This window comes from Lolium rigidum, chromosome 2, assembly GCF_022539505.1.
Source record: "Lolium rigidum isolate FL_2022 chromosome 2, APGP_CSIRO_Lrig_0.1, whole genome shotgun sequence".
In the NCBI taxonomy this organism is placed as follows: Eukaryota; Viridiplantae; Streptophyta; class Magnoliopsida; order Poales; family Poaceae; genus Lolium; species Lolium rigidum.
In genome coordinates, this window is record NC_061509.1 from 22,636,956 (window position 1) to 22,659,890 (window position 22,935).

The window sequence follows — 22,935 nt, forward strand, 5'->3', positions numbered from 1 at the left end:
AGATGAATGGAGAAGTGAAGCTTATGAAAATGCTAAACTCTTTAAAGAAAAAGTAAAAAAATGGCATGATAGAAGGATTATCAAAAGAGAGTTTAATATTGGGGATAAAGTCCTATTGTATCGGTCTCGTCCTCAGATTCTTTGCGGGAAATTACTCTCGAAATGGGAAGGACCGTATGTTGTTGAGGAGGTGTATCGTTCAGGAGCAATTAAAATTAGCTCTCTCCAAGGCAATGCTACGCAAGTGGTGAATGGACAAAGACTCAAGCATTATATCTCAGGTGATTCTTATAATGTTGATATTGATATTATTCGAGTGGAAACACCGGAGGCTTTCATCAAAGGACAAATTGACAATCCGCCGTAACTCAACTTTGAATAGGTAACAAGCATCGGTAATGAAAAGTTCGCGATTTACTTTCCGAACATTATTTTTGTTGTTTTTGAAAAATAAGAAAAATTACGAGATCGAAACGGAGTGGAAAGTACGCACGAGGGCGTGCCACCATAGGCCGGCGCGGCCCGACTCGGGCCCGCGCCGACCTATGGTCCGGCCGCCTCGTCGCCCCTTTCCGACTCGGTTCGATCTCGGTACTTTCCGTTTGTTCCGAAATTTTTTATTATAAAATCCCCGGACTCCCGGAGGTCCGTATATCGTTCTCTCGACGTGTTTTGTTTCGAGCTGTTTCTGCCAGGATCTCGTTTTCAGTTTAGAGGCACCATGGTCTCCAAGAACAAGGGCAAGGGGCTTTCGGAGGAAGAAGTGAAGGAGGTGCCATCAAGACAAGATCAGCAAGCCGGAGGGAGCAAGCAAATCTTGGTGGGATCTCGTTGACACTCAACGTTCTTTTTCTCATAACTTGCGTGGACCTCTACCACCCGCTCTTAGCCTCGACTCCTTCCCCATGATGGAAGAAGTTCTACAGATTACTGATGAGTTTTGTGATCAATATCGGGCTCTAAGAAGAGAGGTGGAGATACTCTAGGAGGAGAATTGCCGTCTCCGAAGAATGATTGAATACCACTCGATTCGCATCACAAGGTCGTCATCGCCAACCTCAGATAACAATGAATCTCTTCGAATCTTAGTGCAGAATTGTCAAGCTAAGAAACTGAAGTTGAAGGAGTTTATTAAGAAGCGCGGGAAGAATTCATCACCACCATCGCTGAAGGAGTAATTCATCATCAGTATTGGCATCCCCTTGGTTTGTTCCAAGCTTGGGGGAGTGCCGCGGTATCACATTATCATTACCTTTTACTTTTTACTATCAAGTAGTGTCATATCATGAGTAGGGAAGTTATCGTATGAGATGGGTTGCAGTATGGAAGTATCTCTCCTTTAGTTTGTCTATGTATCCCTTGGTGTGAGTTATCGTTATGGAATATTAATGAGAAGTCTTATCATTTACATATTGCACATCTTATTTTAGTTTGCAATTTCTGCTATATGATTGATCTTGATTCTAGTATTGGTACCACTTTGGGAGCATTGAGTTAATCTATTTGGTTTTGGCAAACTTAGCAATGGTCAATAGCAACAACACTTTGAGTTTTAGAAGAATAGAGGAAGTACATGTAGAAGATATTATTATCTTTCTTATCAGCTCTTAGCTTAGTATTCTAAAGTTAAAACTGTTTGTGCTTACAAGTAAGATGCATGATTGTTTCTATCACATGTATATTTGTTTGTTTCCCTCAACTCTTATGCTTGCTAATTAACCTTGCTAGCCAAAGACCCGTACCGAGAGGGAATACTTCTCGTGCATCCAAACCTCGAACCCAAACCTATGCCATATGTGTCCACCATACCTACCTAATGCATGGTATTGTCTGCCATTCCAAGTAAATACTTCATGTGCTACCTTTAAACAATTCAAAACTTATTACTTCTTATTTGTGTCAATGTTTTATAGCTCATGAGGAAGTATGTGGTGTTTTATCTTTCAGTCTTGTTAGGCAGCCTCCACTAAAGGACTAGTGGCTTCATCCACTTATCCTATAATTTTGCAATAATAGCTGGCAACGGAGTTCCCAGCCCCAATTAATCAACTTTCATTAATAATTCTCTTCACATGTTTTGCCCTGATTCATCAGTAAGCAACTTAATTTTGCAATAGGCACTCCTCCATGGTATGAGATTGTTGGAAGGCACCCGAGGATTCGGTTAGCCATGGCTTGTGTAAGCAAAGGTTGGGGGAGTGTCATCCTTAAATAAACTAAAATACATGTGTAAACAAAAGAGAAAAGGGATGATCTACCTTGCTCGGTAGAGATAACGTCCTTCATGGGAGCCGCTCTTTGGAGGTTTGTTTGGCAAGGGGGTTAGAGTACCCGCCGCCAACGTTGACAACAACAAACACCTCTCGAAACTTTACTTTTATTCTCTTTATATGATTTCAAAACTCGAAAAAGCTCTAGCACATGATTTAATCCTCGCTTCCCTCTGCGAAGGGCCTGTCTTTTACTTTATGTTGAGTCAGTAAACCTATTTCCCTCTATCTCAAGCAAGCATTTGAGTTGTTGTGATTAAACTATTATATTGTGATTTGCTTCATCATGTCTTTACTCTTTCTTGTTTAGTACAAGTTTTACCTTGAATGAATATAGCTTTGAAGTCATCAATGATTAATATGATTGAGTATGCAAGTCTACCATAAGTTTTTAATATGAGAGCGCTCCTCAACAGATGAATATAATTTGTTAAATGTTCTCTGACCAAGAACAAAGTTTGCCATCACCAATTATGATTCCTTATGCACCTTTATTTGTGACTACCTTATACTTGTTTCAAGATTGAATTATATGAGGAAGTTGTTTACTATAATGTCTTGTGTGAATGAATATGATGCTTCTTGTCCGTATTTTATTTATCGACTCTTCACTCCATAAACATGTGGACCTGTTTCCAGAGTTCAGTTTCGCTTGGGGACAAGCGAAGTCTAAGCTTGGGGGAGTTGATACGTCCAATTTGCATCACTATTTTATATCATAATTTGCTGTTATTCATTGATATATTTCATATTGGGACACAATACTTATGTTATTTCATCTATTTTGCATGTTTCATGATTATTTGGAGATTGAGCACCGGAGCCAGGATTCTGCTGGAAAAAGCACCGTCAGGATGCGATATTTCGGAAGATCAACTGTGGAAGGAAGTTTTACAGAAAATCCTATTTTTCCAGATGACGGAGGAAGCCAGAAGAGGGAGCCAGCTGGACCCAGGGTGGGCCCACACCATAGGGTGGCGCGGCCCATGGCCTGGCCGCGCCACCATGTGGTGTGGGGCCCCTCGGCCTCTTTCGCCTCCTTTTCTTCGCGAAACCCTTCGTCCCGAAGACCTAAGACACAGAGGAATCCTCACGAAGGGTTACAGCCCGCCTCGCGGGGCGGAGAACACCGAGAGAGAAAAGAGCTCTCCGGCGGGCAGGAATCCGCCGGGGAAATTCCCTCCCGGAGGGGGAAATCGACGCCATCGTCACCGCCATCGAGCTGGACATCATCTCCATCACCATCACCATCATCTTCATCATCATCACCGCCATCTCCTCCGCAGCACCTCGTCACCGCTGTAGCAATTTGGGTTTGATCTTGATTGTTTGATAGGGGAAACTCTCCCGTACTGATTTCTACTTGTTGTTTATGTTATTGAGTGAAACCATTGAACCAAGGTCTATGTTCAGATTGTTATTCATCATCATATCACCTCTGATCATGTTCCATATGATGTCTCGTGAGTAGTTCGTTTAGTTCTTGAGGACATGGGTGAAGTCTAAATGTTAGTAGTGAACTATGGTTGAGTAATATTCAATGTTATGATATTTAAGTTGTGGTGTTATTCTTCTAGTGGTGTCGTGTGAACGTCGACTACACGACACTTCACCATTTATGGGCCTAGGGGAATGCATCTTGTACTCGTTTGCCAATTGCGGGGTTGCCGGAGTGACGTAAACCTAAACCCCCGTTGGTATATCGATGCGGGAGGGATCGCAGGATCTCGCAGTTTAAGGCTGTGGTTAGATTTATCTTAATTACTTTCTTGTAGTTGCGGATGCTTGCAAGGGGTATAATCACAAGTATGTATTAGTCCTAGGAAGGGCGGTACATTAGCATAGGTTCACCCACACAACACTTATCAAAACAATGAAGATTAATCAGCTGTATGTAGCGAAAGCACTAGACTAAAATCCCGTGTGTCCTCGAGAACGTTTGGTCATTATAAGTAAACAAACCGGCTTGTCCTTTGTGCTAAAAAGGATTGGGCCACTCGCTGCAATTATTTCTCTCGCATTTTACCTACTCGTACTTTATTCATCCGTTACATCAAAACCCCCCGAATACTTGTCTCGTGAGCATTTACAAGTGAAACCTTCATCGAAACTGCTTGTCAACACCTTCTGCTCCTCGTTGGGATCGACATTCTTACTTATCGAAGATACTACGATACACCCCCTATACTTGTGGGTCATCACTCCCCCGAAGAAGAAGGCGGCACAGACACTCGTCATCAATTAGAGGCCACCGTGGATGACCAACGCCGAGTGGGTGTTCGACATCCAGCGGTGGGCGATTTAGAATGCCAGCCGCCGCTCGAGGGAGGCAAAGCTGAAGGCGAAGATGGTTGCGACAGCGGCGGCGAAGGAGGCTGGCGTTGATGGATCGAGCCGCTGCCATCTCGGCGCCCCACACCCCCGCGCATCCGTTCGTCCCCACCGCGTGGAGCGGCAGCTAGGGCAGCGTCTCCTCGCCGTCACCGTCCACCTCGTCGCCATCGTGTTTGTTCCATGACGCACAAGGTAACCCACCCCACCTGTCCCGCTTCTCGCCGAGCTGCCACGATTTCACCACGCTCGGTGGGTTTAACCCCGACACCTTCACCTCCCAAACACTTTCACCACCGACGACCTACGCAATGCTATCGACCGAATCGCCTGAGCTCCGACGCAATTCCTACAGTGGAGGCGGGCCTCCTCCTCACCCTGGCCCTCACCCCGGCTACCAGCAGTTCGCCGCAAGCAGCAACGCGCAAGTGCCGTTCAGCCCGATGCCGGGCGACGCCATCTTGAAGGACATGATCATCGACGGCACCAGCAGGCTGTCGTCCTTCACGCAGCAGGAAGCCGAGGCGTACGCCGAAGATGAGGAAGAAGGTGCGGCGTTGGGTGGGAGAACAAAAAGACGCTGTAATAGTCTGGCGTATTTGCATTGACAAAGAAATCTGAGTAGTGCCGGAATGATAAGAAAACAGAGTGCCAAATGTGGATCAACATTTTACCAGACATTTATATCAATATTTTACCATGTACTCCCTCTGTCCCAAAATGTGGAATATGGAATTAAGATAAAGATCTTCTCTTCACTTCAATGCCTACATGAACCCTGAAGTTGGATTGACCAGTTCTCAACACTGATTCAGAAATAGCAAAACTGGTACTATAAACTCCATCGAATTGTTTTTTCTTATATGTATGGTTCAAAGCAGGTAAATAATTAACTCACTACCATTTGGCTGAATATTGAGAACCTTGGAAAGATTGGCACTTGTATGTGAAAGAGCTTCTAGACAAGTCCTAATATTATCCCTCGAAGTAGAAACTACAGGGTATCGCCCTATCTGTTGCTGGTAGCATACGTTCACAACTGGAGCTCGTTTTCAGTTTACTCTGCGTAGGCGAAACATCGAACAAGCAGCAAATCGATGATATCCAGCCCAAATGGAACCAACACCTCTCACTTTTCCAAACATCCAAATCTTCGAACATGAAACAAATAGACACATAGCAAATATTATAGTACTAACCAGTCCAAGAGCTTTATCGCAAAAAAAAAAAAAAAAAAAAAAACAGTCCAAGAGCTGAATAAATTCAGCATGAACCATAAGTGCAACAGAAATTACAGGATACGGCAAGAGTGCTAACCAGTGGTAGAGCTGAAATAATTCAGATGAACCAAAGGGGTAACAGAAATAAGTACGAACATGATAGGGTAAAAGTCCAGCTAGATGGTCTAGATTGTTCAGTTCATAAGTTATACATCACGTATTCTACACCATTCCTCTTAAGTAGAATCAGCATAAGATTTTCTTCACAAGAAAAAAATGATGGAAACATCATCGCAGAATATATGCTTAAGCCTCGCAATAGCCAGGGGATGGCAGATTGACCGAAAGCCCATAACTTACAGGAAACCGAATCCTGTACACAAAAGAAAATACAATGTAAGAGCCTCGTGTATCAGCATTGACCGAAAAATCTCAGTTACTTGACAATCAAAATAAAGATATTGCAACAGAGTTCGGTAAAAGTAAAATGGAGATTCACTTTACCAAATGCAACTTATATTAACATGAATTTGGGCGAAACTTTGTTTATACTCCTTTAACATGTGATTTATGTGATACAAAATCAGTATCATAACAGGGTGCTTTTAAAAACTAATCAAGTGACAGGAATTGTCAGTCAAAGACTTGTGTTAACAAAATAAAATACGCCTTAATTTTATGTGATACGGCCATTTCTGGCTGATAATCTAACAAAAAATCTAACTAAACAGTTCCCATAAGAGATTGCAGAAAGTGCAATAACTCATAAGTAACTTAATGGAAAATGAAATGTGAAACAAGCAATCAAAACATACACTACGAGACATGTTATGTGTTATGTAAATTGTTGAGACTTCCCAAGCAAGTCCATAAACATGGCAAACTTTTTAGTGTTGTAGTCACAAGCAAACCAAGTACTGAATAATTTAGCCCATGGCAAGGAGCTGCTCAGATCTGTTGAGCCTATAAAAACTATCATTGGTTAGCACAAACTGTTCAACAACATGATGAGTACAAATATCATATTATTCTAGATATTTGAGTTGATGCACACTCTAAAGTAAACGATTTAGACATTTATTCAGAACTAATAAATGGACTTCATTGTTTATTTTTTTGCATGTCACCAGACAAGAGCAAGAAAAGTGTTATTAGTCAGCTTACGTATGTTGAATGTAGTCAGGAACTTCAAAACTTTAAGAATTTTCTCGTCGATCACATTACACTTGAATTCAACCATGTTAAGATGCTCCGATATTGCAGATGGTCTCTCCATTGAACTATAGCTTCCTTTCATTACCACTTTATGATTTGGTCCCTACGGTAAGAAATAATATTTAACCAACATGGACAATAGATAATAACTAACTTTAACATTGCAGCAATTGTGCAATTAGAAGATTTATACCGTGGAAAAAAGTTGAAGAGTGAGCTTCTCTAAAACTGGTGAATTTTTCAGAATGCAAGCTAGCGGATCCAAATCAGGACCCTCCCACCAGTACTCATTGAGCAACAAAGTCTTTAACTTGGTAAATGTAGGGCAGTGTTTTAAATCTCTTGCGAAAATGAACTGGAAAGAAAATACAAAAAGTAAGCAAATCAACTAGCCACTAGAGAATGTGGATGATGCATATGTAATCTGTTTTTCCCTTATGTCCAGCAACAATGTAGATATTGAGTCACAAAAAGGGCATAACATAAAGGATTTTAAGACTGGTGTCATACCGTTTTACTCCCAGGTAGCAACTTCAGGTGTTTAGCATTTGAGATACCACCCAAAAGAACACATTCTCTGCTGCAATCATCTTTAATAGGAACACAATTCTGACATGCATTATTATTAGCTCCACAGAAAACACCAGAGGCATTGTTCAAACAGGCATCTTCGCAGTAATTGCCAAGATACACATGTGCACTCTCTAGCAACGCCATGTTTTCAAGAAATGGTGTTCTACCAGAATAATGATGGATTTTCAGAGAGACAAGGCACGGAGTAGAAATATGGATCCGGCAATCCAAGTCGTAGCTGCAGTAATAGATGCTCAAATGCTTCAGGGAACGGGACGATACCTTACCAGCAAAGATGCTGCAATGACTCATCCTCAGATCCTCCAATCCTGGACAACTAGCAAAATCAAGAAAGGTCTTTTGTAGGGTTACACCATCAAGGTCTAAAGTTCTCAGATGCCGAGAGACAAGAGGCAGGTCGTCTAGGTAGAGATGTTCATAACTGATATGGAGGGTGAGCGCCCGAACTTTGCACATCACAGCAAAACGGACCCACAAGTTCACAAAGGGCTGATCTTCCTCATCGAATTCGCTGAATTTGATCTGGACAGTGTCTAGGTCGGTGCGCTCACGCAGGATCAGCAGATGTTCCACGAACTTATGGAGGTCTTTGACCATGTAATCCCCCTCCTCCTCCAGGCCGACGATGCGCAGGCCGGTGGTATACCTCCAGAGATGGCGCCAGCGCCGGGCAAGCACGCACGTCCGAACGGCGGCCTGCGCTGGGAGGAAGGAGAGCACGTGGTGGAGGATACTGTCGGGGAGGGCGCCAATGCGGTCGGTGACGCTCACCGGCGGCGCACTATTGCGCTTCTTCCGTGGAGACATTCCGTCGAACAGGTGGCGGGCGTCGCCGGCGCTGCGAGGCAAAAAAAGGTTAAAGGAGGGTGGGGAGAATTGGATGGGACGGATAGATGCGTGCCTTGCGGCGTCGATGCCTCACCGGCAAATCCGAGTCGTCGCCGCCGCCGGGTGTCGAAATGTGTTGGCGGTCGACCGTGAAAAGGAGGAGGGTACTACAGAGTAGCCTCAATGCTGCTTCATTGGTCGGTGTGGTGTGTACGGTGTACCCGATAGGAAGATGAATGACTGAACATTATCTGCTGCTTAAAATAAGATGGAAACATTGTCGCAACATTTGTGTTAAGCCTTGCATTTCTGAATATAAATCCACCAATAACTGGAGTCTTACACTCTCTTACTTAGAAACTGGAGCATGTACACAAATGAAAAGACGCTGTAAGAGTCTGGCGTATTTGCATTGATAAATAAATCTAAGTAGTGCCGGAATGATAAGAAAACAGAATGCCAATGGATCAACATTTTACCAGACATTTATATCAATATTTTACCATGTACTCCCTCCATCGCAAAATGTAAAGCATCTAAAGATTAATCAAAAGTCAATGTTTTTAAGTTTGACCAAATTTATATATAAAAATATGAACATTTAGAGCACTCCACTCACCCTCCCTATAGCCCCAAACGAAAATAGATGCGCCGGCGCCAAAATCCTTCGCCAGCTCGCACGCCCCAAAAATATTTTCGCACCGACGTTGGCGCGTATTTTCATCTGGTACCCCAGGTCGAACCCAATCCGGCGGGAGGCCATCGGGGACGTCGGATGGCGCTAAAAGCAAGCGCGGGCTAGCTCTGTCGGCATGATAGGACTAGTTTCTCCCAAAAATCGTTAGATTTCCCGCCAACCTTGGCGCCATACCACCCCTTTCCCCCTCTCTCGTCCAGTTCCCGCCATTTCGCCCACGCACGCCGCGCTAGCCATCGCCTCGCTCCGCCGTACAACCATGACCATGAAGATGAGGTAGTACGTCGCTCCGCGCACGTCGGCGCCGGACGCCCTCACCGCCAAGCCTGCTCCCGCGAAGAAGGCGGCACAGACACTCATCTTCAATTAGAGGCCGCCGGGGATGACCAACGCCGAGTGGGTGTTCGACATCCAGCGGTGGCGATTTAGAACGCCAGCCGCCACCCGAGGGAGGCAAAGCTGAAGGCAAAGAGGGTTGCGACAGCGATGGCGAAGGAGGTTGCGTTGATGGAGCGGGCCGTTGCCATGGCAGCACCCCACACCCCCCGCGCATCCGCTCGTCCCTGCCGCGTGGAACGTCAGCCAGGGCCGCGTCTCCTCGCCATCACCGTCCACCTCGTCGCCGTCGCCTTTGTTCCATGACGCCCAAGGTAACCCACCCCACCTGTCCCGCTTCTCGCCGAGCTGCCACGATTTCGACACGCTCGGTGGGTTTAACCCCAACACCTTCGCATCCCCAAACACTTTCACCACTGGCGACTTGCACATGATGTCGACCGAATCGCCTGAGGTCCGGCTCACTTCCTACAGTGGAGGCAGGCCTCCTCCTCACCCTGGCCCACACACCAGCTACCAGCAGTTCGCCGCGAGCTGCAGCGCGCAAGTTCCGTTCGGCCCGATGCCGGGCGACGCCATCTTGAAGGACATGATCATCGACGGCACCAGCGGGCTGTCGTCCTTCACGCAGCAGGAAGCCAAGGTGTACGCCGAAGATGAGGAAGAAGGCGACGATGTTGGGCGGGAGAACGAAAAGACGCTGTAAGAGTGGCGTATTTGCATTGACAAAGAAATCTGAGTAGCGCCGGAATGATAAGAAAACGGAGTGCCAAATGTGGATCAACATTTTACCAGACATTTCTATCAATATTTATCATGTACTCCCTCCGTCCCAAAATGTAAAGCCCCTAAAGATTAGTAAAAAATCAACGTTCTAAAGTTTGACAAAGTTTATATACAAAAATATGAACATTTATAATACTGAATCAATATCAATAGGTTCATCATAAAATATATTTTTTTAACGCGTCCATTCGATATTGTAGATGTAAATATTTTTTCCTAAATATTTGATCAAAGTTAATAAGATTTGATTTTGAACTAATCCTTGAACACCTTACATTTTGGGCCACGGAATGCCTACATGTCAGCTTATGATTTATTTTTTAACAATTGCTTATGGAATTAAGATAAAGATCTTCTCTTCACTTCAATGCCTACATGAATCCTGAAGTTGGATTGACCAGTTCTCGACACTGATTCAGAAATAGCAAAACTGGTACTATAAACTCCATCGAATTGTTTTTTCTTATATGTATGGTTCAAAGCAGGTAAATAATTAAATCACTACCATTTGGCTGAATATTGAGAACCTTGGAAAGATTGGCACTTGTATGTGAAAGAGGTTCTAGACAAGTCCTGATATTATTCCTCGAAGTAGAAACTACAGGGTATCGCCCTATCTGTTGCTGGTAGCATACGTTCACAACTGGAGCTCGTCTTCAGTTTAATCTGCGTAGGACGAAACATCGAACAAGCAGCAGATCGATGATATCCAGCCCAAATGGAACCAACACCTCTCGCTTTTCCAAACATCCAAATCTTGGAACATGAAACAAATAGACACATAGCAAATATTATAGTACTAACCAGTCCAAGAGCTGAATAAATTCAGCATGAACCATAAGTGCAACAGAAATTACAGGATACCGCAAGAGTGCTAACCAGTGGTAGAGCTGAAATAATTCAGATGAACCAAAGGTGTAACATAAATAAGTACGAACATGATAGGGTAAAAGTCCAGCTAGATGGTCTAGATTGTTCAGTTCATAAGTTATACATCACGGATCTACACCATTCCTCTAGGTAGAATCAGCATAAGATTTTCTTCACAAGCAAAAGATGATGGAAACATCATCACAGAATATATGCTTAAGCCTCGCAATAGCCAGGGGATGGCAGATTGACCGAAAGCCCATACCTTCTCGCCCTTACAGGAAACCGAATCCTGTACACAAAAGAAAACACAATGTAAGAGCGAAAATCTCAGTTACTTGACAATGAAAATAAAGATATTGCAACAGAGTTCAGTAAAAGTAAAATGGAGATTCACTTTACCAAATGCAACTTATATTAACATGAATTTGGGCGAAACTTTGTTTATACTCTTTTAACATGTGATTTATGTGATACAAAATCAGAGTGTTTGAAAAAATAATCAAGTGACAGCAATTGTCGGTCAAAGACTTGTGTTAACAAAATAAAATACGCCTTAATTTTATGTGATACGGCCATTTCTGCCTGATAATCTAACAAAAAAATGTAACTAAACAGTTCCCATAAGAGATTGCAGAAAGTGTCATAACTCATAAGTAATTTCATGGAAAATGAAATGTGAAACAAGCAATCAAAACATACACTACGAGACATGTTATGTGTTATGTAAATTGTTGAGACTTCCCAAGCAAGTCCATAAGCATGGCAAACTTTTTAGTGTTGTAGTCACAAGCAAACCAAGTACTGAATAATTTAGCCTATGGCAAGGAGCTGCTCAGATCTGTTGAGCCTATAAAAACTATCATTGGTTAGCACAAACTGTTCAACAACATTATGAGTACAAATATCGTATTATTCTAGATATTTGAGTTGATGCACACTCTAAACTAAACGATTCAGACATTTATTCAGAACTAATAACTGGATTATATTGATTATTTTTTTGCATGTCACCAGACAAGGTCAATATTTTCATGACTAGAGTAATGTGGTATCCCTACAAACTGTCCTTGCTACATTATTCAGAAGTTTCTTCTTCACTGCTGGCTTTTGTAGTTTATTCCCCACATTTCAAAGGTAATTTCAGAATATAAAGAGCAAGAAAAGTGTTATTAGTCAGCTTACGTATGTTGAATGCAGTCAGGAACTTCAAAACTTTAAGAATTTTGTCGTCGATCACATTACACTTGACTTCAACCATGTTAAGGTGCTCAGATATTGCAGATGGTCTCTCCATTGAACTATAGCTTCCTTTCATTACCAGTTTAGGATTTGATCCCTACGGTAAGAAAATGACATTTGACCAAGATGGACAATAAATAATAACTATTTTTAACATTGCAGGAATTGTCCAATTAGAAGATTTATACCGGCGAGAAAAGTTGAAGAGTGAGCTTCTCTAGAACTGGCGAGTTTTTCAGAATGCAAGCTAGTGGATCCAAATCAGGAGCTTCACACCAGTACTTGTTGAGAAACAAAGTCTTTAAGTTGCTAAATGTAGGGCAGTATTTCAAATCTCTTGTGAAAACGAACTGGAAAGAAAACACATAAAGTAAGCAAATCAACTAGCCACTAGAGAATGTGGATGATGCACATCTAACCTATTTTTTTCGCTGATGTCCAGCAACAATGTAGATATTGGAACACAAAAAGGACATAACATAAAGGATTTAAGATGGGTGCCATACCGTTTTACTCTCAGGTAGCAACTTCAGGTGTTTAGCATTTGAGATACCACTCATAAGTACACATTCTCTGCTGCAATCGTCTTTAATAGGAACACAATTCCGACATGCATTATTATTAGCTCCACAGAAAACACCAGAGTCATTATTCAAACAGGCATCTTTGCAGTAATTGCCAAGATGCACATGCGCACTCTCTAGCAACGCCATGTTTTCAAGAAATGGTGTTCTACCAGAATTATGATCGATTTTCAGAGAGACAAGGCACGGAGTAGAAATATGGATCCGGCAATCCAAATCGTAGCTGCAGTAATAGATGCTCAAATGCTTCAGGGAACGGGACGATACCTTACCAGCAAAGATGCTGCAACAACTCATCTTCAGATCCTCCAACGCAGGACAGCTAGCAAAATCAAGAAAGGACTTTTGTAGGGCTACACCAGCAAGGTCTAATGTTCTCAGATGCCTAGAGACAAGAGGCAGGTCGTCTAGGTTGAGACGTTCATAACTGATATGAAGGGTGAGCGCCCGAACTTTGCACATCACAGCAAAACGGACCCACAAGTTCACACAAGGCTGATCTTCTTCACAGAATTCGCTGAATTGGATCTGGACAAAGTCTAGGTCGGTGCGCTCACGCAGGATCAGCAGATGTTCCACGAAGTTATGGAGGTCGCTGACTTTGTATTCCCCATCCTCCTCCAGGCCGACGATGCGCAGGCCCGTGGTATACCTCCAGAGGTAGCGCCAGCGCCGGGCAAGCACGCACGTCCGAACGGCGGCCTGCGCTGGGAGGAAGGAGAGCAAGTGGTGGAGGATACTGTCGGGGAGGGCGCCAATGCGGTCGGTGACGCTCACCGGCAGCTCACTATTGCGCTTCTTCCGAGGAGGCATTCCGTCGAACAGGCGACGGGCGTCGTCGCCGCTGCGAGGCAACAAATGGTCAGGCGACGCAAGGGTGGAGAGAATGGGATGGGATGGGAGGAGCAGATCGATGCCTTGCGGCGGCGGAGCGGTGGACACTCACCTGGCCGCCGGTAAGTCCAGTCGCTAGGAAGACGAGAATCGGTTGATGGACTTCCGGCTTCTGATATCGGCGTTTTTAGCGAACGTCCAACTTCCTATTGAACGCCAGATCACGACCTGCGATAGTAATAAATTCCTGATTAATGTTTTCTCGAGCTGCTCATCTCTAGTTTCATTTCTTTACGTCTCTACTACTTCCTCCAATCAATAGAAAATGTTCAGGTTTTAATTTAAATTTAAACTAAATTAAGCTAAATCTCCAACACTTATTATAAATCTATTGTGAAAATTGGTAAAAAAAATGATCTAAATAACCAAACACGCACACAAGCTAAATAATCCCCAATATTATGGAAAAAGCAAGCCATGCACCTCTGAATATGTGAGAACCTAAATTGCTGAACCCACCCTTGCATGGTAAGTTGTACCATCCTTCATCACCATAGTGTGTCATACAATAGTATCATACTTGTGTAATAGTATTTCTATAATGCATAGTATCATTGAGTATTATCATAGTTTTATTATATTTATTGATTTGTAAAATTTCAATGCAAAATTATGTACTACAAAATTTATTTGAGATCAAATTTACTGATAATATGCGCTATGATACCGTAATCCGTATCCTCCGTTATTCTAATTCTTTGTACTTCTTAATTAGCTATCACATCAACATTTTTATGGGGCTAAGGTACATACTATCGCACTAATAACTAAAATACTAGCACTATAGCTAACCTCGAGAAGAAAAGCAGGATCACGAAATAATGAAACCGCGGGAACCTATAACTAAAACATCGTCACGACAATCGCCGAGACTGGTCGAAACATCTTACTACAACATTTGGTCCGATCGGGAGCCAATGATCTGCGAGAGAAAAAACCACATGCTCCCTGGTGATAGCCACACAGCCATACCAAAATTGACATAGAGTTGTGAGAGTTTTATTCCGTACGACATGGGCTTCAGCATCGAGATTCGAGACATGATCTTCAACAACACACATATCTACCTTCGACACTCATTAGGGAGAATGGTCCATGAGTCCATGGCTCACTTCCTTATTTGTTTTGGAGCCCCAAATAATGTTGTTTCAACGCTTGGAGCTTAAGTGGGCCCTCGGCGGCGGCGGTGCGGTATCAAATGGTTGGATTCATCCTGCGCAGCTGATGTTGCTGTGGCCAAAAGACATCTAAAATGACAAACAAGAGCGACGACGATCACCCTACGACATTGGTGGTGACTCATATTGGCGGATGGACCTGCAAACTGAGGCGGTGGCACGAGATAGAGAGAGAGGTCGCTAGCAGATGGCACCCGCATGTTGGGTCCACCTTTTGACAGATATGAGATACCCGATGTAGCATGTATTTGTGTTCGGTCCCAATCGGAATGCATGGGGCTTTTAGAGGCACCGGTTAAGATGGGAGATGCTCTTATATATACTAGATGATACCCCGCGCGTTGCTGCGGAAATTGGTAGTGGACATTTAGCCCAAAGAAAATAGTTCTTGTGAATAAAATTGTATTTATAGCCAAGGATTTTTTTCATCTTACAAACATACATAGCCATGTTATGCCCACAATCAGGAACAAAATGAAAATAATTGTCACTAAGAATTGAGGTCATCAAGCATGGTCTTTTGTGAGAAGAAACATGAAGGACATGAAGTTGAACACAAACGTATTTGAGATGGATAATAATTCTGAGAATTTCAAATTAACAACTATTACAACATATTGGTGCTCTATCTATATTGTACAGTTATATTACAAACTTCTACTTCCTACGCTAGGGACCAAGTTGGGCGTTTCTGTTGGTAGCACCAAGTAAAGATATTGGTTTGTAATTATCCTTACAAAATGAGACTTAAGAAAAATTACCAGAATTTCATATAGCTATGTACTTCCATGCACTATACATTGAGTTATAGATGCATCCTGACAGTATGCAAATTCTGGCAATGTCTTCAGCTCTGCCCCAATTCAGACATACCACATAGCTAAGAAAATCTGTAGCCGAAAACTGGAACATAACTGAGGCGTGTAATCCATGCAGGATCTACTCTGTATGGATTCAATTTCCGTTGCTGCTAGAAATTGGACACACATGTGAATAAGGTCCTATATCTGTCTACAAAAGGTTCTAATTAACTTTCCATCTTTCGCCTCACAACCTGGAGCCCAATATTAAGCATACAAACCAAATATCCCTGAACTCCATCTAGAAGATAACAGAAAATGAAATCTCATCTGGTTGCAGAGATGCAGAACCATTGAAACCAGTGCTAACTGCTAAGTGGATTGGATGGCCATTGCATACATGCTCAGATAACCAGGCATGGCATCTCGATGGCTGCGACACTAATGCACCAAACAATCAGCCACCATCTGTACTATGCCATCCAATTCCGAGCACAGCTCGGGAAAGAAGATCAACCTGAATTCGAGAGTAAACACATCATGGTAATCGGTAACAAAAGCAAAAACAAAAAAACAAAAAAAATAAACAAAACAGGGGAAGGGGTGTATATAGATAGAGGAGGAGGAAGGGTCAAGAAGAGGACTAGGAGATATCGGAAGGGCATGGAAATATACAATACAATACCACACATCTAGCCGAGAATGCCACCAGAAGCCAAGAAATCTGGATGGCATGAGGTAACAGCAGACGAAATCGAATTGAACTTATGTGTGCGTGTAGAACGTCGAGCAGTTCCAGCCGGAGATCAACCTGCCGGATTGGTGATGAACCTGTCAGATTGGAAAGATATACTGAGGGATTTAGGGATTGTAAAAAAAGGAAGGGGGAATTAGGATGGGGAGCACGAAATCGAATTGAATTTATCTGTGCGTGTAGAACGTCGAGCAGTTCCAGCCGGAGATCAACCTGCCGGATTGGTGATGAATCCGTCAGATTGGAAAGATATACTGAGGGATTTAGGGATTGTAAAAAAAGGAAGGGAGAATTAGGATGGGGAGCGGCCAGGTACCTTGAGTGGTGGCGGCGTGAACAGGCTGCCCTGATTGGTGTGGTGGTGGATGACACCATGGCCTGCCTTTTAAGCTGGAGGAAACGGTGGCGGATGAACTCCATTCGGCAGTTTTCACTCGTTGAATACTCCAATTATGAGGTGATTTCATGAGTATTGAATCACCGTACAAATTCCTGGGGAGGGGTAGGGTCGTAGGGATGCTGGCGGTGCCGGAGGAAGCCGAACAGAGATTCAACACCTCGTTACAATTTTTTAGGACGAAAGTCCAGGACAAACCGCGAGATAACTTTGCGAGCGTTGAAAAGGCAGCAGAGATCGATGGGGAGAGGGCCACCGGACGCGTCGGTTTGCCGAGACTTTTAATCCAGTGACGTGGCTCACTGTGAGATCAGTAAAATGGGGTTATCTATTAAAAAAGAGAAGATTCCACTTTTTTGGAAAGTCAGTTTTAATACTGGTTGTAGAAGAGAAACTAGTCCACTAAATAAAATTAGAGTGTAGAAGAGAAACTAGTCCACTAAATAAAATTAAGGAGTAGTATGCTCACAATAGATGGCCCGCAGACTACTAGACTAGTTTTTTCGTGGTGACCAGTCAACTACATGTTTGTCCAATGGAAGCAGGCACGTGCTTAAACCGATAATAACCCTGAAGCAGCGATCGTCAGGCGGCCGGTTCCTCGACACTACACTCTGGCTGTCAATGCCTTATCGTGTCCCGTCTCTATCCTCATCCCATATTCGTGCTTGTCCAAATAACTCCAGGTGACCTCCATCTACAGTACTACACCAATAACCTTAAAAACAGATTCCAGTATTCGCATCCTCCATTAATGCTAGACGCACCACCACAGTAAGGATAAAACGGTAAAAACTTTATTTTAACTGTAGGATGTACCCGCCGGTGCCTCCCAATCGCATGTCTCCTGGCATCACGTCCCCTTAATTAAATGATTATACGAGACATTTAGATAAACATTTTACCATGTATTTATTGTAAGGGAATGACAATAGCTCATGTTGGATGTAGATGGACTGCAACCAGTAAGGCAGCCCATGTAGCCTATAATTTATGAAATCTCGAGGCACATCACGTTGCCAGCTTGAGACAACTTTGAGGGATAAAGTTTAGTCTCGCATTGCTAGTTGGGAGGGAGTTGGAGTGGTTTATAAGGGCTACTCTTCTGGTCCTTCCAAGCGAGTGAGAAGAGAAGGAGTCCTCGCGCACTCTTCCTCCTCCGCCGCACGTCGCGTCGCGTTTGGTGGCTCGAGTTCGAAATACCTTTTGTGGAAGCCAAAATTTTTGCTTGGTGCACCAACTGAGTTGGGTACGTGTCGACCATGCGTGTGCATGCTCACCGCGCTTTCCTGGTTTCGTAAGCGTGGCAACACGGTCGGTCGGCCCTCCTCCCAGGCTATACCAGGAGACACAATAGATTTGGAGAGGACATCTTTAGTCTCTCCCCTGTCTCTCTCTCTCTCTAGAAGTTCCTTTTGTTATGCTACTCTCTAGTCTTTCCCATCCTGACGACTGCGTGCACGGTCGTCTAGGAGAGCAGGCCTCCGAAACCCCGTTCGTTGAGATCATGCACCGGGAAGCGGGATGGGGAGCGTCTCGGCGCAACTGCTTGCTGTTGTTCGTGATCTTCTTCGTCTGTTCGAGTGCTTCCTCAACAAATCCGACTACACCATGGGTGACATCAACGATGGTGGTGATGCTGCTGAAGCGACCTTCCCGGTCACGATGTACGTGATCTTTCTCTTTTATCTTGCACTACTACTTGTTTCATGTTCAGATCTGTAATTAAACTCATTTGAAAATTGCCTAATATTCTAACAGCTCAGTTAACTTAGAAACGATTATTTTTCAAGAATAGCTTACGGAATCAAGACAAAGATCTTCTCTTCACTTCACTACCTACATGAATGCTGAAGTTGGATTGGCCAGTTCTTAACATTGGTTCAGAAATAGCAAAACCGCTATTATAAACTATCCAGTCTTTTTTCTTATATGTATGGTTCAAAGCAGGTAAATAATTAAATCATGTATTTTTTCCTAAATATTTAAAACGCCGGAAGATTGGTACTTGTAAGTGAAACACGAGGTTCTAAACAAGTCCTGATATTACCCGTGGAAGTAGCAACTACAGGGCATTGCCCTTTGAACCAGCGATTTTACCGGCTCCAGTAGGTACATCAGTGACCATGTGTTGATCTAGTTTCTAAAAATTTGTGAAATGTGTCTGAAATTTGTGAAACATATCTGAAACTTTTGAAAAAATATTTACTGTTCAAAGTATGTTTCACAAAGTTTCGCATATGTTGCTCACGTGTTTATGAAACTTGTGAAACATTTTCTACTCTTCAAATCTATTTCAATTATGTTTTAGTTTTGTCAAAATGGGAACAAGTAGTCTCACCAATCTCAAAGCATAATCTGTGGTAAATGGCACTCCTGCATATATAGTTGCCTTTAAAAACGAGTTATCGATCACCCTTTTCCTTGCTGGTAACATATGTTCAGAAGTGGAGCTCGTTTTCAGTTTTAAGTTTTCTCTGCGTAGGAGAAACATCGAACAAGCAACAGATCAATGGTATCTAGCCCAAATGGAACCAAACACACATCTTGTTTCACTTTTGAAGAAAAAACGCATAACACTACTCCCTTCATATCGGTTTACAGGGCAATTACTCATTTAAAGAAAAAAATATGACTACAAATTTAGTCAACAAAATATAAGATATATGTCACAAAATTATACCATTGGATTCATATTCAAAAGAAGTTTCCAATAGTGTATTTTTTATGATATATATCTTATATTTTGTTGACCAAATTAGTAAGAGTTTTTCTCGAAATACGTAATTGCCCTGTAAACCGGTATGGACAGTATGGAGAGAGTATAACAAAATGAGTTATGCACCGAAGCAGAGAGAGTACTAACCAGTCTTCAGAGCTAAGTAAATTAAGCATGAACCGAAAGTGCAATAGATATTACAGGATACGGTAAAGCAAAGTCTAGCCAGATGGTCTGCAGTCTTCACTCTTTAGAGTTCATAAGTTGTATGCATCACGGATTCTACACCGTACCTCAAATCAGCATAAGATGCACAAGCAAAAAAACAAGATAGAAACATCCACACAGCATATACGCTTAAGCCTTGGATCTCTGAATAGCCAAGGGGGGATGGCAGATCCACTGGCAGCCCAGATCTTGTCACGCTTACTCAGAAACTGAAGCCTGTACACAAATGAAAAGACACTATAAGAGTCTGGTGTATTTGCACTGAGAAAGAAATTTCAGTTACAACAATAAAAATGAAGATACTAGTACAGAGTTCAGTAAATATGAAGGAGATTCACTTTACCAAGTGCAACTTATTTTAACATGAATTTGGACACAAACTTTTTTTTATAAATGATACGGACATTTCTGGCTGATAATCTAACATTAAAGATCTAACTGAACTGCTCCAGAAAGAGATTGCAGAAAATGTCATCAGTTACTTCATAGTAAACGAAATGTGAAACAAGCAATGACAACCTACAGCACTAGACATGTTATGTGTTATGCAAACTGTGAAGACTTCCCAGGCAAGTCTAAAAATGGCAAATAATTTAGTGCTGGAACGATAAGCAAACTGAGTGCCAAATAAGTCAGCCCATAAGGGCAAGGAGCTGTTCAAAACCTAGTCAGCCTATTGTATCGAACAAAACGATAAGGAAATTTTTACACAGCAAATAAACGTCTTATAATCCTTTTTTTTCTTTTGGTGCCTCACCAGAAGTGGCAAAAAAAATTCATGACTAAAATAATTTTGTGTCCCTATAAACTGTCCTCGCTACATAATTCAGAATTTTCTTCTTCACTACTTGCTTTCTTAGTTTCTTCCCCACACATGAAAGCTAATTTCAAAATACAGGAAGCATGGAACATGTTATGGTTAGCTTACAGATGTTAAATGCAGACAGGAACTTCAAAACTTTGAGAATTCTCTCATCGACCACACTACACTTGACTTCAACTATGTTAAGGTGCTCGGATATTCCAGACGGTCGCTCCATTGAACTGTAGCATACTTTCATTTCCACTTTATGAGCTGGTCCCTACAGCAATAATATTTAACGAGGATGGATAATCGATAATAACTTTAATATTGCAACAATTGTCCAATTAGAAGATTTATACCTTGGACAACGGTTGAATAGTGAGCTTCTCTAGAACTGGTGAGTTTTTCAGAATGCAAGCTAGTGGATCCAAATCAGGAGCTTCACACCAGTACTCGTTGAGCAACAAAGTCTTTAAGTTGCTAAATGTAGGGCAGTGTTTCAAATCTCTTGTGAAAACGAACTGGAAAGAAAACACAGAAAGTAAGAAAATCAAGAAACAATACTGACAATGCTAGATGATGATCTAAAAGAATCTAAGACACCCCCAAAGTGATGGCGATGCATATGTAATAATATGTTTATTGCAGATAGTGAAACACAAAAGGGAATATCAAGACGAGTGTCATACGTTTCTACTTCCAGATAGCAGCTTGAGGTGTTTAGCACTTGAGATACCACCCAGAACTACACAATCGCTGCTGCAATTGTCTTTAATAGCAACACAATTCTCACATGCATTATTATTAGCTCCACAGGAAACACCAGAGTGATAATTCAGACATTCATCTTTGTAATTTTGGGCAAGATCTACATATGCAGTCTCTAGCAATGCCATGTTCTCAAGTAAAGGTGTTCTACCCGAAAATTCAACTAGCTTCAGAGATATAAGGCCCGGAGTAGAAACACGGACACGGCAATCCAAGTCGGAGCGGCAGCTAGTGATGCTCAAATGCTTCATGGAACGAGACGATATCTTGCCAGCACAGATGTGACAAGAAGTCATCTTCAGATTCTCTAACACTGGACAGTTAGCAAAATCAAGAAAGGCGGCTTTTAGGCCTACGCCATCAAGGTCTAATGTTCCCAGATGCCGAGAGACGAGAGGCAGGTCTTCTAGGTAGAAATATTTAGAGCCATCGACACGAAGGGTGAGCGTGCGAACTTTGCACATCAAAGCGTAGCGGAGCCACGTCTTCACATAGGGCTGGTCTTCTTCACAGAATTCATTGAATTCGATCTCGACAGAGTCTAGGTCGGTGCGCTCACGCAGGATCAGAAGATGGTCCACGAACTTCCGGAGTTCTTCGACATCAGCATAGTAATCATCGTCAAGGGCGACGATGCGCAGGCCTGTGGTTGACCTCCAAAGATGGTGCCACCGCCGGGCGAGCACGCAAGTCTGCACGGCAGCCTGCGCTGGGAGGAAGGAGAGCAAGTGGTGGAGGATACTGTCGGGGAGGGCGCCGATGCGGTCGACGCCGCTCACCGGCGGCGCACTCTTGCGCTCCTTCCTAGGAGGCATTCCGTCGAACAGGTGACGGGCGTCGACGGCTCTGCGAGGCAATAAATTGTTAAACGAGGAGCATGGAGAGCGTGTGATGGGATGGGAAGAACAGATCGATGCCTTGCGGCGGCGGAGCGCCGGAGCGCCGGAGCCACACCTCTCCTGGCCGCCGATACTTCCAGTCGCGAGGGAGAATCGGTGGATGGACTTCTTCTGTCTTCTCAACTTCTGAAGTCTGTCGGCGCTTTTATTTAGCGAACGTCCAAATTCGTACTATCAAACTAGAATAGAGAAAGCCGAACCACGATATGTGATACAAAATTAAGTTTATACTAAAGTACACTAAGCATCTTCACCGCTGACCCCAAATTATAGCCGGCAGCCCACATACCGACTATATATTGGGGTCGCTGACTACTAGTGCCGGTCAAAAAAGAATTAGGAATCTTGTGCCCATTTGAAAAGAGACCCCCCGCGTCGTCTCCCTGTGAGGTGGCTCGGGCGGAACCCTAGACTCACCGCCGCTGCACACCTTCCCCACCATGACCCTCGCCGCCGCCGGCACGCATCGACGGGCAAAGCCCGCTGACGGCTGGTGGCGGCAGGACTCGTCCCCTGGCAA

At 43.2% G+C, this 22,935-nt stretch overlaps 2 protein-coding genes across 2 annotated transcripts; both read right to left on the reverse strand.

The window, feature by feature from the left end:
* Nucleotides 1-6,944: 6,944 nt before the first annotated feature.
* On the reverse strand, nucleotides 6,945-17,019 carry LOC124689341. The gene is made up of 11 exons (XM_047222889.1): nucleotides 16,916-17,019; nucleotides 12,896-13,817; nucleotides 12,578-12,739; nucleotides 12,333-12,486; nucleotides 11,721-11,740; nucleotides 11,413-11,439; nucleotides 11,082-11,167; nucleotides 10,009-10,191; nucleotides 7,547-8,468; nucleotides 7,230-7,391; nucleotides 6,945-7,139 (listed from the first exon to the last, which is right to left on the reverse strand). Exons 1-11 carry the CDS (start codon nucleotides 17,017-17,019, stop codon nucleotides 6,945-6,947), a joined length of 2,937 nt encoding a protein of 978 aa, XP_047078845.1.
* A 2,848-nt stretch (nucleotides 17,020-19,867) lies between these two features.
* LOC124689342 (F-box/LRR-repeat protein At4g14103-like) lies at nucleotides 19,868-22,702 on the reverse strand. The gene is made up of 6 exons (XM_047222890.1): nucleotides 22,677-22,702; nucleotides 22,471-22,557; nucleotides 21,438-22,362; nucleotides 21,108-21,269; nucleotides 20,872-21,025; nucleotides 19,868-20,159 (listed from the first exon to the last, which is right to left on the reverse strand). The coding sequence occupies exons 1-6, from the start codon at nucleotides 22,700-22,702 to the stop codon at nucleotides 20,146-20,148; spliced, it is 1,368 nt and encodes a 455-aa protein (XP_047078846.1). The 3' UTR covers nucleotides 19,868-20,145.
* Nucleotides 22,703-22,935: the final 233 nt, after the last annotated feature.

Excerpts from the sequence above, each read along its gene's own strand:
- LOC124689341 (XM_047222889.1), bottom strand. The coding sequence starts at position 17,019 with ATGGAGTTCATCCGCCACCGTTTCCTCCAGCTTAAAAGGCAGGCCATG. Across the intron at positions 13,818-16,915 it reads TCACGCCGCCACCACTCAAG|CGGCGACGACGCCCGTCGCC; the intron begins GTACCTGGCCGC and ends GTTGCCTCGCAG. Across the intron at positions 10,192-11,081 it reads TTTATTCAGCTCTTGGACTG|CGTCTTTTCGTTCTCCCGCC; the intron begins GTTAGTACTATA and ends CCACTCTTACAG.
- LOC124689342 (XM_047222890.1), bottom strand. The coding sequence starts at position 22,702 with ATGTGGGCTGCCGGCTATAATTTGGG. Across the intron at positions 22,363-22,470 it reads AGTATCGGCGGCCAGGAGAG|AGCCGTCGACGCCCGTCACC; the intron begins GTGTGGCTCCGG and ends ATTGCCTCGCAG. Across the intron at positions 21,270-21,437 it reads TGCTATCTGGAAGTAGAAAC|TTCGTTTTCACAAGAGATTT; the intron begins GTATGACACTCG and ends TTTTCTTTCCAG.